The sequence below is a fragment of the Populus alba genome, chromosome 4, assembly GCF_005239225.2.
Source record: "Populus alba chromosome 4, ASM523922v2, whole genome shotgun sequence".
In the NCBI taxonomy this organism is placed as follows: Eukaryota; Viridiplantae; Streptophyta; class Magnoliopsida; order Malpighiales; family Salicaceae; genus Populus; species Populus alba.
Window position 1 is genome coordinate 20,321,424 of NC_133287.1, and position 17,022 is coordinate 20,338,445.

Consider the following 17,022-nt stretch of genomic DNA (forward strand, 5'->3'; position numbering starts at 1 on the left):
AGAAAAACCCATTGAAGCCGAGACTTGAAGACAAAAGCAGAAACATAGAGAGCATCAGATCTTCCTATTCAAGAAGCTAAATCATAAGAACCGAAACCCAAAAAAGAAGCAGAGCATTCAACAATTCAAAAGATTCGTCATTTGCCTCTCCAGATTGAAAAAAAAATAAATTCAAGGAATTGTTTAAAGCAATGCAGCAGCAATGAAATTTTTCATCTAAAAAACCGAAAATGAAGATGGAGCTGAGGGAGGAACTTACCTCACTCTCTGCGTTTTTGTTCTGCAGCGGTGTTGCAGCTGTGTTCTGCAAAATCAAAAACCCATTACAGAAATTAGAGTTTGAGAAACATGAGAAATTAGAATTGACAAAGGGAACAAACAGTACCTGGTATCTCGCTCGTGGACCTTTCCCGGGACCAATCTCTTGGTTTTTGTTCGTGGACCTTACGTTTGTGTTTGAATGAATGGACAGAGGAGGAGGAAGCTTGTCTGGCGTTGGTGGTTAGGGCAAATAGAAACGGGGTTGTAGCAAGAGAAGAGAGAGGAGAAAGGTTTGGGGAAGGAAATTGGCGTTTTTTAGTTCATCAAATTGATCTGCAACCGTAAGAAAGTTTAGAGGTTGACCGTAATCCGTGGTTGGGAAAGTTCGGTGGTGAGTTGAGAGGTGAAGGAAACTGGGCGTAGTGAAGAAATTTTGGGTGAAATTTTGGGCGTAGTGAAACTGGGCGTAGGAAACCGCATGAAAGATCTACACTTCCAGTGTTTGTTGTGACCGTTGAGAAATTAGAGGTTATTGCAAATTGATGAGGGACAGAGAGAACTGTTAAAGAAAGCAATTAGAAATCGTCGGTGATGAGAGAGAGCTGAAACGCATGAAAAGCAAAAGATAATAGCTTTTCATTTTTGACAATTGAAACGCATTTTCTAGTGGGACCCACGTACAAATAACCTGTGGTTCGTGGTTACCAAACAGCTTTTTACTGCTTTTTTTTTAAACCGCAGCCGCACTAGCATTGCCAAACAGCCACTAAGTTAGAACGCGCTAAATCTGTAAAAACACCGATTACATTTTCACGTGTCGATGTGCAATTCTGCGGTCGGTCTCTCTTCTCCGCTGGCAGCAAGCCGGATGTGACTGCCTATTAAAGGCGTGCAATTTCTTGGTGAGGTGGGTGGGTTTTTGTTCCTATGCTCTTTATTTTTTTTTATTATTAATATAGATACTCAGTTTATATATATCTTAATTAATTTTACAATTCCTTGTTTATACAGTGTGTTGCAGTATGTGCTGTCCCTTAGCTATGAAATTTAAAATTGTTTAGCTAATGAATCAACACTTTTTTTTTTATTAATAATATATTTCATTATTTTTTCTAATTTATTTTTAAAAATTATAATAAAAAAAACCAATGTAATACTAAACCATCCCTTAAAGTATCACCAATCTCACTTCCGAATTGTTAAGCTAAAATAGTATACGCGATAATAATTTGAGATGAGATGAAAGTTATTTTTTAAAGTATTTTTATTTGAAAATATATTAAAATAATATTTATTTTTTATTTTTGATATTAATACATAAAAAAATTAATTTAAAACTAAAATAAATTTAAATTTTTTTAAAAATATAATTAAACCATAACAGAAAAACATCACCTTAATACTTGCTGGGAATTGTGTAAGAAAGTATTTTTTTTTTATTAACGTGGAGTGTTCGGGGTAGCTTGCGTGTATCCCTTACTAATTTTTACGGGTCTTGAAGTTAACAATTATATAAACTTCTAATGGCCATTAATATTAATAACCATAAAACTTTAATACGAGAGATCACCAAAAAAAAAATAAACCTCTTCCTTTCAAACCCTCAAGGCTGAGTCACCAATATTTCTTGATTTGGCAACTGATCACAGTCCCAAGAATCATGTTTAAAGTTTGTTCCTGTTTTTATTTTTATTTTTTTAAGTGTTACTTTTTCTTCCGCGGGTTTAATTTGGTTTAAGATTTAAGATTTAAGTTATTGAATAATCAAATCTAATCATGAATCACCGTACCATTCTTTATTATTTTTTAAATATAATTGTTTTAAATAAAAATAAAAATTCTTAAAATTGCCTCGGCCAAAACTCACTTAGATTTTGTTAACTAGTTACGAACCAATCTATCGATAATTTAACTCAAATTAAACCATAAATTAATAAATCACGAGTAGATCCACCTATGAGAGTTGAATTTAATTAGCGTATAGCCTTGCCTTGGATGATGATGGCCGAGTAGTAAAAGATGATTTTGGGTTTGTTCTTTCTAGCAGAACTTCTTCGAGCATAGCCCCTTGGATTTAGGCCCATTCAGAAAAAATCCATCTTGGGCTTTATTAGGATCCAACAAAAAAGAAAGGTTGCCATCACAATTCAATACCTATCCTCCAATAACAAGAGCCTAAATACTCATCGCTTGAAAACTAAAAATTTATTTAGTAATGTTGTTATAGTTATTTTTTTAAATAATTTTTTATATTAAAAATATATATTAATGATATTTTTTTATTTTTTAAAAATTATTTTTGATATCAGCATATAAAATAATTTGAAAATATTAAAAATATATTAATTTGAAGTTAATAAAACAATAAAAAATTTTTTAATTTTTTTAAAATCTTTCTAAAACACAAAAACAAAAAAGCCTTAAATCCTTGAAATACAACATTTTTGACAGGGCATTATTGCTAGCAGAATTTTGAATTCCATGAAAAATGCAAATAACAAGCACAGGAAATAAGGGCAAGAAGCCTCTTGAAGTTGCAACAAACTCAGAACTAGCGGGAAACCTGTATAAAAGAAAGAAAAATTAATGTCAAATCGGACATCGGAGACGTTAATAATCCAAATCTTCAGTCATGCATAGTGCTTGAACACCACCACCAACAATTTCATAGTTCTCCTTTTTCTCCAAATTCAGGCAACGTATGAATGTGTTCCAACTATCTAACAAGCCATGAAAAATTAATGAAATGAAGACACGACAACTCTACTTCTTTACCTGATTTATACCAGATCAAGGTTGTCTTTGCTGTCAGCTGCTTGCCAGTTCTGTAAAACTCCTGCCTCCAAGGCAGATACAAGCCTGCAAGTGTCAACAGATTAGATACCCTGAACTCAGGGTGTGCCTACAAATAAAACATCATAACTTCAAAGTCTGGACCATTTAACTCCATGAAATCTCTGACTTGAGTTTCATTTTCAGGGATTTATCCTGATATCTGTTGCATATGTGCATGGAAAATTCAATGGCAAGACTTGGATTCGCATGTCTACCTTGTTAAACTCACATCTATATCCAGTTACCTTCCACAGGGTACTGAAGAAACAGACTATTTCCCAAGATTACGATTTGTTTTCTGACAAGGCTAAGGTTATGAAATTCAGTTGAGATGAATTGTTGATAAGGAACCAACCTTTTTTCAATAATTATTTCCTTGAAGGTCAAATATGAGGCCCATCAACGAGAAATGAGACAGAGAAACATGAACACCTTGCACCACCGACTAATTCATTTAGCCAGCCTCTGAAGCAGCTTGTAATTTGATCATAACTGCAAGTGGAAAAGCAAAATGATAGGTACAAATTTCAGGTATAAAATATTAGTTGTTCTGAAAGTATCCTATTTGCAGAAAAGAAATCAAAATCAAGATGAAAACATTAACTTGCTCTAATTATCTTCCCAATCTTTCAATGGAAAGGAAATGTTGAAATTTAAATATTGAAGAACTGATGAAAGTCTAGCCATTTTTTTTTTTTTAAATTACTGGCAAGAACAAAAAAGAAATGAATAGGACAGCAAAAAAGTAAATCATTGCAGGAATAAAATTTGGCTATATTCAAGGAAAGTCTTCAGCAGGAAGCTAAAGCCAACGATGCTTCAGTTTTCAGATAGATAAATATACCTGGGTGGCTGGGTCAGAGATTACTTTATAGTCTATATTAATGTAAGGAATGTGCCTTATCTTGAGCCATTCTTTTACTCTTCCCTTTATCTGTCGTACTAAAAGGGGACATGCTTGAATACTGAGTTCCAAAAGTGAGGAAGGCAAGCCCTTCCCTGGAAATGATGTGAGCTTGGGGCAGTCACTGATTCTTAGGTCTTCAAGAGAGGAGAGATTTTGAAAGCCGCTGTAGGATAGGTACTCAAGATTCGGAAAATCTTCAATGATTAGCCTGTTTAGAGTAGAAGGCAACCTCACTCCCATGTCCACAGATGGAAAGGATATATGAGAGCATCCACCTTGAATGATGAGGGTTCTAAGAGCGGTGAGTTTGTGCATGCCCCAGTTAAACAGTAGCTCACAGATCTTAAGATCTATGGTAGAAAGAAATGTTAGGCTAGTAGGAAAACCCTCTTCTGGAAAGGATACAATGCCTGGACAGTTGAAAATTGACAGTTCTTCAAGAGACATGAGGTTGTGCATATGACCAGGGATAGCCTTGAGCCTATCACATTTCATGATGAAGAGCCTTCTTAGGTTTATGGGCAACCCCTCAGCTGCAAAGGAAACAAGAGCTGGACAGTGCCCTATTGAAATTTCACGAAGATGACATAATTTATGTAAGCCTTCGGGCAAAGATCTAAGGTTAAAGCAGGAGCGTATTGAAATATGTTCAAGGGACATGTTATCCTGAAACCTGTCCGGCATTGATTCCAAATTTTCACACCCCTTAATGGCGAGGTGTTTAAGCCCTGCCGGTAGTTTGTCTCTGGATGATAAGGATTTGAGCTTTGAACATGAACGAACCTGGAGGTTCTTGAGAGCTGAAGGTAACTCACCTATGGAAGTGAGAGAGTTGCACATTTCAACATACAAGTACTCAAGAAGAGATGAGTTGTTCCCGCTGCAACTGGTATTCTCATCAGATTTCTTTGACGAGGATCCCTCCCCATCATCCAGTAAGCATAACAGATTCTTGCAACGTCTTATCTCCAACTTTTTGACAGTTTGAGATAGCTGGATTCTTCCTAAGGACATTAAAGAATCGCAATTGTCAATGTGCAACTGCTCAAGACACATGATATTGTAAGTCACTGCAGCAGGTAAGGGGGTTAAAGCGTTGCAGCCAACAATCTCAATGATTCTCAGTGTGGAGGGCAAACCAGCCTCGGGAAAGGAAAGGAGTCTCGGACAGCGTCGAATTTTCAGCTCTTTAAGGGACACTAGGCTGTGAACCCATTGTGGCAACTTCTTGAGGCTCTTACATGTACTTAATGTCAAAGATTCAAGCTTGCAGTTAGCCAGCTGCTGTTGCATATATACAGGTACTTCTCCTTCCATCAAAGAAACAACTTGGGGACAGTTTCTAACTACCAACTTAGAAAGGGAAGTGAGCTGTTTTGTCAATGCCACTCCATTTTCGTACAAAGATGCCAATTCCATGCAATTAGCAACCTCCAATTCCTGTACTTCTGCCAATGGTTGGATGAATCCTTCTGTTAGGCAAGTGAGCTTTGAAATGTTGGAAATTGTCATGGAGTTGAGAGATCTGAGATAAACGCCACCTTCGTACACCACTTCTTTGCAGCCATTGATTACCATTTTGCACAGCTTTGGAAGACTATGAATTGATACCACCAACTGCTCGCATTCATCAATCACAAGTTTTTCTAGTGATGGAACACCAGGAGGTAATTTTTTGCACAGATTGGGACATCTTGTAACGGACAGCTCATTCAAGAGAGGAAATTCGTCAAAACCAACCCCACAAGGAATCCATTCCTCCCATTCCTGCATGTTCTTGAAAAGTAAAGTCTCTAAAACTGGAAAAGGCTTTGAGCAACCTTGTCCATAAAATTCAGGACCTACTTTTTTTACTGCAGTTAAACTTACTATGATAAGTTTTTTTAAAGAAGGCAGCAGTCCAAGAGGTGGCAAGGAAGTGCATTTTGTACAGTTCTCTAACCTTAGGAGAAACATGCTGGAGAATGATGGATTTCCTACCCAGTTTGGAAATGTTAGGCCAGGATAGCAGTTGATGGTGAGTTCTTTGACTTTTCCATGAGGTCTAAGATCATCAAGCACATCTTTGTCAACCTTCTCATTTCGTGAACTATCTGTTCCGGGACTCCATTCCAGCAACAAAACTTCAAGGTTATTGATATCTTTTATGTTGGCCTCCATTGCTTCCCGAGCATCAATCACATTCTCCAAGCCTGTAATACAAAGCGTTCCTCGAAGAGATTTCAAATTCGCCAAGGAACTCAACCTAGAGCCCTTATCTTTGCCCATGACAAAATTGGAAAGTGTCTGCAGATTTGTCAGCTTTTCAATTCCCATTGGCATCGCTTTGATTGAACTTGCACTTGTGATGTCAAGATGCCGGAGGTTGATGAGACTCCCCAGTTTTGAAGGCAGCCCTTCAAGAAGGCGACATCCTTTCAGTAACAAAGTCTGCAAGTTGTATAGAGAACATACTGATTGAGGTAAATTTCTGATTGCTGTGAAGGAAAGATTAAGAAACCTTAAATGTTTCAGATCTCCAATTGAATCTGGTAGCGTATCAATGTAGTGACCACTTAAAGACAGCACCCTCAGAAATTCTAATTCCGGCAACAAATCATAAAGGACATGACTAGTTAAGTAGCATGCATGAACCACAAGAAATGGTAGTGATAGGAAAGTTCGTAAACGTTTAGTGGTATGGAATACTTCAAACTTTCTGATACCATCCCTGCCACGGATATAGGAGGAGTGGCGAGCTCTCTTGGATACTTTGAACTGCTTGATGGCATTCAAATCATTACCCAATTGAAAACATGTGTCTCCCGCAGCCCACTGAGCCAGATCACTCACGAGATCATGCATCACAAATCGAGATTCATCACTGCTTGATACTTGAAACAATGACCTCGACACTAGATCTCGAAAATACTCCGCACCCAAATCTTCCATTTGCTTGTTCTGTTCTTGTTGTGGAACCAGACCTTCTGCCATCCATAGAAGGACAAGATCCTTCTCTTCAAATTCAAAACCCTTCGGAATTAGAGCAGAATATGTAAAACACCTCTTCAAATGTGAAGGGAGATGGTAGTAGCTCAATCTTAACACAGGGAGAATGTCACTTTGGGAGTCTGACAAGTCCCATATCTTACTATTCAGTATGTCTTCCCACTCATCCTCCCTTTGCTTGCTGCGTAAGAGGCCACCAAGAGTTCTGGCTGCCAAAGGCAAACCCTTACACTTGGTAACGATTCTCTCACAAACTGAATGGAGGTTTGTTTGTGCGTCGAGATCTCTATTTTCGAATGCATGCTTCACAAACACAGACCAGCAATCTTGGTCTGATAGTGGCGTTAGGCGATGGTATTCAGGCGGTCCAACCATTAGTGCAACGTCTGAATCACGAGTTGTCAGAATTATCTTACTTCCTGGTTTTCCGGCTGCAAAGGGAGTTTTCAACGCTACCCAGAGACCATAGTTCCTGTTCCATACATCATCTAAAACAAGAAGAAACTTCTTTCCGGCTAGCGCCTCCCTCAATTTGACCTGAACTTGACTGTACTCCTTGAAATCACAGGGATGCGAAGTGACTGACTCGAGAATCGCCTTTGATATTCTCATAACATCAAAGTCATCCGACACACAAGCCCATGCTTTTGTACTGAACCATTCCTTGACCACTTCATCCTGAAACACATGCTGTGCAAGAGTTGTTTTGCCGATACCACCCATACCGACAATTGGAACGACTTGAAAATTAGTTTCATCGTGACTTGCCTCTTCTGTCAACAGCAAATCAATTATCTTCTTCTTATCTCCATCCCTGCCATAGATGACAAGTTCATTTGGAACAGAGGCACTTGGTGGTTTCTGCCATGCATCAGTTGACGTCCTTCTACCTCCACTCATCTTTTCTAAACCAAGTTCAGTTCTCTGCTTCGCCATTCCCTCTAACCGGCTACTCGCCTCTTTCATCTTTGACCTCATCTTGGGATTGAACCTAATAGCACTTGCACTGATTTTGGTAAATGATAGGGTAGTAGACATTATCCTCCGTATCTTGCTTCTGTTATCCTCCTCTGCTGCCATCAACGCCCTTCGTAAAGATTCAGTAGCAAATTCATCAAGCAAGTCCTCCACATCATATGCCAAGTCTCTTAGATCATCCAGCCATATCTTCACAGCCTTTTCCGTCAGCTGCTTTTCTTCCGCGTCATCGAGTACCTCCTGGACCTTCAGTAGCATCTCTCTCCACTTGTCTGCCTTCTTCCAAATGCCCTCTCGACGTGCAAACTTCAAGAACTCAGGAGATGTCAATCTTGTAAACAGCATTCCAAGGAATGCAGCAAGAAAAATCTCACCAATTGCCATGTTTTTGCTCTCGCAGAGGAATCAATCAAAGATAGATGGGGAAAAAGTAAACAGAATGCTTGACAATAATAGCAATAATTGATTAGTGCAGGCAACCAAAGCAGTTGCAGCAAAGAAATTGAGATCGCATGTGGTTCTCATTTCACTTGTCTAAGTCAAAACATTAAACTAGTTTGTTTGCAAGTTGCTCTTAATTCTTATTATTTTTTGGCTCTCTTTTTTGTGTGAAAATGAAATCACAACATCTATCAATAATATTCTCTAACGTCAAACATGCAAGTAGGGACGAGAAACATAACACATACCGATATTCCAATTAAAAAAAAAAAAAACCTAAATGTCATTATTATATTATTATTTATACGCGCATATTACTGTGAATTAAAACAGCATAAAAATGATTTTACCTTTGCTAAAAAATAGACTAGAATGCAATTGAGAGTAGAGATGTCTTTTCTATGGGATGCCTGCGGGATTGCATATTTGATAGGAGGCAGAATGGTACATGCATTTTTTTCTGATACACTATAGATATTATTTTTCCCTTCGAAGCACAAAATATTAATTTTTAAATAAGAGGCTCTTCTCTTTTTTTTTTTGGATAAAAAATAAACAATAAAAGTACAGTCATATTCTTGGAAGGGAATAAAATATACATATATAGAGGGGCTCATTCATCTTTTCCTTTAATTAAAACAGTTAAATGGAAAAATCAAAGGCTATTGCGGGGGTGTTTTGGTATTTTTAGATTGATTTTTTTATTACTCTTGAATTTTAACAAGAACATGGTAATTTTAGGTTAAAAAATATTATTTAAATAAAAGCCGCAATGCACATGTAAATAATTATTTTAATCTGAATTGTCTATCATTTCCCAAATATTCTTTTTTTAGCATTAAAAAAAGTTTGCACAGCAAATAACAGAGCGCAAGCTAGTGAATTCTAAATCTGCTCATTTTTTGAATATAATATCAAGAAACGAGAACAAGATCTGCAGTTCACTTGCTGTAATGGTTGCAAGTTGCAAGCGTGTTGTCAAACACGAAGCTTAGAGTTGGTTTCCTGTGTTATCAACGAGCTAGTTTTTCCTCCTGTATATTGTAGTAAATGGTTTTTTTTTTTAATTAAAAATATAAGAAAATAAAATTTTTATATATTTTTTAATTTTAACAATAATATATGAAAATTATTTAAAAACAATTAAAAAAAAATCAATTTAATACAAAAATAATTTTGAAAACAGGTTGTAACGTAAAAAACAATAACAACAGGTGCGCAAACCAACAAGTACATCGAGACTAGATCTTTTCACAGTCAGGTTGTAAACGAATCATTTAAACTCCAATCTATTTATGAAGAATTTCTTTCGAGAATTAATTATTATTATTTTTTTACTGTCAAAACTGAAATTATAACCTTGTGATCTTTCTGCAAAGAGAACAATAATGCGGTCACTGTAACTTGAAAAAACAAGTGTCCATCTCCTGCTCTAGGCTAAAAGCAGAGCCCTTCAAAGGTAATAGGTGCGATTTACCTTATATTTGAGCTAAAACGTTGTCGTGGCTGGACTCGAGTAGAAAGTAGAAACAATATGCCTTGTTCCCAAAATGCCTTTCGCTCTCAAGCTAAAATAGCATAAAGCTCTGCATATATATATATATATATATATATATATATATATATATATCACGGTGTTCATCCTGCTATGTCAATACAGATATAAACTGGCATATAGGACCAATGACCCATGAAGAGGCAGCTAAGTCTCCAGCTTTTGACCCAGCACTTCCCACTCGGACACTGTAGGATCTTGTCGTTTTACCTTGGATCATGGATGCTGTGAAAAGACTCCCAAGTTAATAATAATCCCTCCTGATATGCTTTCTGGTTCAGTCATTTTATGACATGCTCAAACACTGCAACACAATGATACAGACAAGATGGGATTAATTTCAGAGCACATATTTGTTTCCTGGTACGAAGCAAAAATGCCTCCAGAAGCTTTCAAAGTTTCTTCGAGATACGCCAGCTACCGATGTAAGATGGCGGGTAAAAACCCTTTTATCTCCACAAAATTATTGAACTTCAAGATTAAGGAAAAGAATGCGAGTATTATTGTATATTAAATTCAGGCTCCTTGGTACTCCAAGCTATCCAACTAGACTTGATTGAACAAATGAACTGTCATCCAAGTCAAATTCTTTCCCTTGTAGTCTCATGCGTGATCACTAATAAGAATGGACGGCGTTATTTTTCACATCACATCTCTTTGCTACGATCTCTCTTAGCAGTTGCAGAAGAAAGAGATTGAAGAGTGAAGCAGGCACCTGAGTTGCCATTGTAAGGAAAGGCACACAGCATTCCATCGAGGGAGACAACCCCTCACAATCACATGTAAAAGGAGTCATGGCCAACGAAATCACTTTCAATTTCCCAGCTCTAATTTAGAAGTCAGAGACTGTTACCGTTCAAATTACAGGGGCTCAAAGACTCCCTCTGTTAATTCACCGGAGAAGTAAAATATTAAGCTAAAAGATGACTTGCACTCAGACTTCAAACTTGGCATTCTTTAATTTCAGTGAGCTCACATATCCAAACTCCAGAAAATGGCAGGCACAGCCTAACATGATATATCATCCTGACATGATAAGCATGCTTCACGTACACAGAAGCTTATTTTAACTAGTCTTTTTTTTAATGCACGCATCATCATCTCAAAAATTGAGCTGCCAGCAATAATAGGTGCCAGGTGAATCCTGCAGATTTGAGCCAAATGAAACAGTGGACTCCAAATGAAATTCTCCACTATATTTTTCCAGAACTGGCTTTTGCTGTGTAACAGGACGATACACCAGGTAATTTCAACTCTTTGGTCTTCAACATGAATTTCACGCTGTCTACTCTTTTCAAGGAAATAAATCCTGAATATCCAGGATATCAGCAAGCACACCAGCTGCTGTGGTATCATTGCCAGCTCCAGCGCCTTGAATAACCAAAGGTTGTTTCTTGTAACATCGGCTGTATATCTCCAACTGCAATTGCATCAAATGAAGCATGTGTAGTTCTGGACATGATGGCATAATATGACCATCACATTGTATGGAAAATCAAAAGTATATTCATTAAAGACCTAAATGCTAAAATTTATCTTTCAAAGTTTCCTAAATGCTAAAATTATGCAGAGTAAACATATATTCATTAAAGACCTGAAACTTGTGGTTTAGCCTTTGAAACATCAGGTCCTCTCCACCTATGTGTGTCTGTATATGTATGCTTACATACACATAATTGCAATATCCCATTAGTACTTGGAACTTCAAAGTGCAACCAAAGACAATGCGGTTCAGTGGGCCTGCATTAGAAGATTTGGGATGGACCACATAGGAGGAAATCTACTGAAACTTGTCTGGCTATTCTCCTATTTAAACCTTTTTATTTTTATTTTGAGGAAGAAGAAAAGGAAGATGAGTACCAAATTGTGAACGTTTCCCTCAAAAAATGATTTTGCAAACAGACTGTCAATTGGAATCATAATAAAACCGTGATATTCCATCACCAGAAATCATTAGTGATCAGCCCAATTAGACATAATGAGGATGGCAAAAAAGAGGGGATGATCAGGAGAAATCAGGGCTTACCACGTTGTCACTGCCCCTCAATCTACCCAAAGGAGAATCCTTGGGGAGCTCTTGAATACCAACTTCACACCTGCTAAGAATTGAGTAGTGCCCATTTCAAGGAACTCTGTAAACTATTTATACGATCTACATCATAGTTTAGACAAAACTTTGAGCAGACAGATTTAATATTTCAAACGCTGTAACAGATGGTCACAATGAATCCCTCAGATACTTGCACAAAAGCGCATGCACTCCCGCACCCAGACATGTTTACGCACACACATGCATCCTTTAAGATTAGAAAGAATACCTTGATCCTTCAATTACACAGACATAACGAAGCACGTTGCCCTTCAATGAAGCCTTTTTAACTCTTTCTTGAACATCATTGTCAAGTGATACAATACCACTACCCAAAAATTCCTCAACAGACATTGCATCAGGTCCCATTTCATCAGGGTATAAACTCTCAATCTACAAAGCAGAAGAAATGGCGATTCAAGAATTTATTAGTTCATCAATGGTTGAGGTTTGAAACGATCATTAATATTGCTATGTTATAACTCTACTAAATAGAAGATAGGATAGGAAGTGACTTAGAACTTACTTTAATGCTATCCAAGTTAATCCTTCTCCCAAGAAGTCGAGCCAGAATCAAAGCCTGTTTAGAATACAAGAAGAATAAGATACTGTTTTGAACATATAGTATCAAGTTTTTCATATGCATCAAACAGAAGACCACATTGGTGGGAAGGAAAGAAGTGAAAAAGAAAAGGAAGATAAACCATCCCACTAACAGAAAAGCAGGTAAAGACATAGCTTGACCTTTGAAAAATTTCATCTGTATCCTCATCAATGAAGAATTATCATAGTTAACTTGTAGCACTTTGAATGTGTTATTATTATTGGAGAATTTCACAACTATCATGGCAACACCCAAGGTTGTTAGGAGCATAATCAAGTTTAAGACTAAGGATATCATCGATGGATAATCTGCAACCATATCATGTGTAATTTTTGGAAATCAAAACTATCATTTTTAAGCAACATAATAGTATAGCTGGATGGTTGAGCAATGAAATTATTTCAACTAATGGAGGAATATTCTTGGAAAGAAATGTACAGAAATAACTAAAAAAAAAAGAAAAATTACAAACTCAAGAAACAACATGCAGATGCATTTACATAGAATATTCAGATTTGCATGCATCTCAACCAGGAGCCTGGAGGCTTAATAGGATATAGATAATCAAATTCCAAAGTTGAGCAGATGAGAATATAAATGCAAACCTTCCTTGCAACATCCATCCCACTGAGGTCATCACGTGGATCTGCAGCAAAGAAACTAAGTTAAAAGAACATGTTGACAGAAAATCAAACTCCCTAATGTCTTTGCTAGTATACGGAAGATCAAAGGCGGAGTTAAAAGCAAATCCTTGCTATGTTTTCTTTCTAATGTTAAGGTGGCTAGGAAACTGTGTGTATAACTTTTAGTTATTAAGATCAGTAAATCAGCCATTTCTGACAAAAAATGCAAGAGCATAGTAGATGTAGAACGGTGAAATAATCAGCAAATTGTTTCATGAAATAACTGGATCAAAAAAAGTTCATAGATAGCTTTCAAGCATGTAATGTAACTTTTGAATCCCTTTTTATTTTTTCAGAACCAGAATTTGTCCACATTCTGTTTTAGTCATTCAACAGTTGCCAACATAAGAGATAGATGTAAAGAAGTAATCAACACCATGCTGGCCCCAAGAGTCAGCTGTCAAGATCTGATCAAACTGAAGTGTATACAACTCTTTTGGGACATACACCAATTGCAGCTCAAATTAGAATTTTCTGAACATTATTTTAAATTAATTATGTACTTCTACACGTTTGTCTATGCATGCATACATATTTATAAGTCACAAATTTCGCCTGTCAAGAACAGGATTCGCATGCAAATAAAAATAATTACGCAGAGACCTGGTTCAGTGAATCCAAGATTTTTGGCAACTTTAACAACTTCACTAAATGGCTTTCCATCCTCAACCTCACTCATAACATATCCCAATGTACCTGTTATAAAAGTTTACAACAAAGCACGTAAATGAACCAATAAGCATGTGCAAATACAATCATATTGAAATGCACAATTTAACAGATGCATAATCCAACTATTTGAGCATTGAAGCAGAGCCTTGCTAAAATAGGTACCGCTCAAACTCCCAATAATACGATGGACAGGGTCTCCTGATGAAAGTAATCGATTTAAGGATGCTATGACAGGAAGGCCAGCACCGACCTGTCAAAAATAACTTCAAGTCAGTAGAAATCATTATGCTAAGAAGATCATAACACAATTTAAACAACATCTAGCATCAAACAATTATTATTGTATTAAATAACCAAACCACAAAAAGGCAACCATACAAACCCTATTCATACCTGCTAAGTGATTGTAATCAAGCATGAGAGCTGTGAAAGAAACAGATTTCAAGGCTCTACAACATATTTTGCTAACTTTATGTCACCAGAGAAAATCTTGTATTTACATTTATATTCCACAACTACCAAACAAAAGATTGAATTTATTTCAAAAAGGTCAAATCTGATATTAGTTAATACAAATTTGAAATTTGACACAAGACAACCACAAGTCTAACATTGTTGATAATACATGTAATTAAACTACAACCCCAGGGAAGAGAAGCTTTCAACAAACTAAGGTTTTGCATTAATTTATCAGTGAATTAACAGGATATTGCAACAAAAATTACAAGAACTCAGTTTCAAATCCTTCGTTCTTTACATTTTAAAGTATAGTTGAGGAAATAGATGTTCTAGCTACACAAACAAAAAAATTCACTTACAGTTGACTCGTGCCGGATACGACGCGGATAAGAGACCAATTTGTCATAATCTTCCTGCATGACGGTACAAAAGCTCTCGACAATAATTCACATGCGTAACTGAAATCAAATCTACAAAAGCTCTCAACAATAATAGAAATGTAAAAGATATTGGAGCTACCATTAAAATAATGGTCAGAAGAAAAGTGTGTTTATATTTGGGACAGAGAGAAGGATATCAAAAGGAAATTGAGAGCAAAGAATCTTATTTAAATCATCATTCATCATAAAACCTAGTAGAAAAAAAAAAATTGAACTTTCACCTCACTTCTCCCTCTTATCATCTTCGCTCTCACAGTGAGGCTACCAAATGCATTGTTTATGATGGATTAAACATCAGCAATTAAATTTTTATCAGGAAGGGTATAACTGTAATTTCAGAGTTGAAACATACAAGTTCATTGGCTTACTCACGCAATTCCACATGAAACAAAATGGCACAATTATGGATTGAAGATCCAAAAGCCCCTAGTCCCATAATTGTTTTTTTTATCACAAACTAATAAGGATGGCTACAAGTTTATTACCATTGTAGAAGTAAGAGGCTTCTTATTTGCCAGAACAACGCAGCATCCCATATCAACAACTTGATTTAGCATTCTAATAGTCTCAGAACTTGCAGAACAATCCACAAAAGCCAAACCTACCACATAATAAAATCAAAATAATCTCATGACAGAAATTATAGCATTTCAAAGCTGTACGCTTGGCCACATTTCAAGGCATTTCAAAGCTGTACGCTTTGGCCACATTTCAAGCTTCAGCTCAAATCAATAATCAGATTCCATAATCAATAATAAGATAATCTTTCTTTTTTCTGTTTTCTTTTTCAAAATTGAAATCAACTGCTTAGGCATCGATAAGGAAAAGCCTAAACCTTTGATGAACTTTGCTGACAAAATGATAAGATCAAGATAAAAACTCATAAACAGCACCAACCTGTTGCCTTCCCGAGAAGAGCTGCAATGTCCATAACTTTCCTCTTGGATTCCGTATTCCCATTTACTATGCATTCACCTTCATTAAGAAAGTAAGAAAAACAAATTAAAATCCACCCTCACCATCATCAGACCAAAGACGCTTTATCAATGGCACTCACCCAGATCACCTAGAGCTGAAAGAGATGAACCATTCGACTTAAACCGGCAAACTTCCGATAAAGTTTGATCATTTAACTCTCTAGTAATCACGTCAGATGCAAAAACTAACGCTTTACTGTCACAAACTCCAACTACTCTCAAATGAACACCCTGCCAATACCACCCAAAATGCAAAGGTTTCATCTTTCACACAAGAAAATGTTCGAAGTCGATTTTGAATGCGCGTTTCCATTGTCGTACAGAAACCCATTTCAAGAAAGTTGAATTGAGCTTAAAATGGAAGAGAATGATTAGAATGACAAAAGAGGGAACCTGTTGGGCATGGAGGGATCGGCAGGACACGATGTGTTGGAGGAGTTGGCGACCAACGCCCCCACAACCCATCAAAAGCAGAGGTATATTCTTCATTCTGTCTGTCTTCTTTGCTTCTTCTCTCTATGAATTTTGAGTTGCTTAGTGGAGTTTGCTTCAGTCTCTGATCTCTCTGGTGGGGTTTTGGGTTTTTTGGTATATTACAGACAAGAAAGAGAGAGCGAGGAGATTTGTGGAATGGAAACGTAGTACGACATTATCCGTCCCTCTACTTGGAGAAATATTCAATAGAGTCCCTTTATCTAATGAAAGATTGATCAAGTCACTGTATGTTAGCCTTTTGTTTTCTTATAATTTCAAATCAAGAAAGGACAAAATAAAGAAATGATATTTTATATTTCAAAGGATATGATTGATAATATAGTGTAGAAATTTTTTTTAAAAAATTTAATTGAAAATATATTTTTTATTTTTTTATATTAGTATATTAAAATCTTAAAAAAAACATTTAAAAAAGTTAATTTTAATAGACACACAATAATACACACTGGAAAAACTAGTAGTGCATCACTATATAACAAACACTGCACAAATCTATTATACTCCCTAGGCAACCAAAATATATAGGCAATCTGTTAAATATTCTGTTAGCATATTCTTTGTTTACTGTATATATACATGTGTTATGCATTTAATAAAGTAAGTCATTTCACAATTCTATTATCATGGTATCATGTTAT

General features: G+C 36.3%; 2 protein-coding genes and 1 pseudogene across 3 annotated transcripts; all 3 read right to left on the reverse strand.

The window, feature by feature from the left end:
• Positions 1 to 51: 51 nt before the first annotated feature.
• On the reverse strand, positions 52 to 134 carry LOC118038994 (small nucleolar RNA snoR64a; annotated as a pseudogene).
• LOC118038743 (putative disease resistance RPP13-like protein 1) lies at positions 65 to 8,353 on the reverse strand. The gene is made up of 5 exons (XM_073408923.1): positions 3,941 to 8,353; positions 3,048 to 3,163; positions 2,767 to 2,824; positions 260 to 304; positions 65 to 76 (listed from the first exon to the last, which is right to left on the reverse strand). Exons 1-5 carry the CDS (start codon positions 8,351 to 8,353, stop codon positions 65 to 67), a joined length of 4,644 nt encoding a protein of 1,547 aa, XP_073265024.1.
• Positions 8,354 to 10,760: 2,407 nt separating this feature from the next.
• LOC118038972 (uncharacterized) lies at positions 10,761 to 16,498 on the reverse strand. Of its 2 annotated transcripts, none has more exons than XM_073408408.1 (12): positions 16,283 to 16,498; positions 15,970 to 16,120; positions 15,810 to 15,887; positions 15,398 to 15,513; positions 14,832 to 14,885; positions 14,172 to 14,263; positions 13,945 to 14,033; positions 13,264 to 13,304; positions 12,581 to 12,634; positions 12,284 to 12,447; positions 11,992 to 12,061; positions 10,761 to 11,385 (listed from the first exon to the last, which is right to left on the reverse strand). In XM_073408408.1, the coding sequence occupies exons 1-12, from the start codon at positions 16,376 to 16,378 to the stop codon at positions 11,260 to 11,262; spliced, it is 1,131 nt and encodes a 376-aa protein (XP_073264509.1). In that variant the 5' UTR covers positions 16,379 to 16,498; the 3' UTR covers positions 10,761 to 11,259. The 2 variants fall into 2 exon arrangements, with proteins under 2 accessions (XP_073264509.1, XP_073264508.1); XM_073408407.1 differs by having other exon boundaries at positions 11,992 to 12,064.
• Between the last annotated feature and the right edge of the window lie 524 nt (positions 16,499 to 17,022).

Excerpts from the sequence above, each read along its gene's own strand:
- LOC118038743 (XM_073408923.1), bottom strand. The coding sequence starts at position 8,353 with ATGGCAATTGGTGAGATTTTTCTTGCTGCATTCCTTGGAATGCTGTTT. Across the intron at positions 3,164-3,940 it reads TCTCTGACCCAGCCACCCAG|GCACACCCTGAGTTCAGGGT; the intron begins GTATATTTATCT and ends TTTTATTTGTAG. Across the intron at positions 2,825-3,047 it reads GCAAAGACAACCTTGATCTG|GTTTCCCGCTAGTTCTGAGT; the intron begins GTATAAATCAGG and ends TCTTTTATACAG.
- LOC118038972 (XM_073408407.1), bottom strand. The coding sequence starts at position 16,378 with ATGAAGAATATACCTCTGCTTTTGATGGGTTGTGGGGGCGTTGGTCGC. Across the intron at positions 14,034-14,171 it reads ATTGGGAGTTTGAGCGGTAC|ATTGGGATATGTTATGAGTG; the intron begins CTATTTTAGCAA and ends TATAACAGGTAC. Across the intron at positions 12,448-12,580 it reads TTAACTTGGATAGCATTAAA|ATTGAGAGTTTATACCCTGA; the intron begins GTAAGTTCTAAG and ends TCTGCTTTGTAG.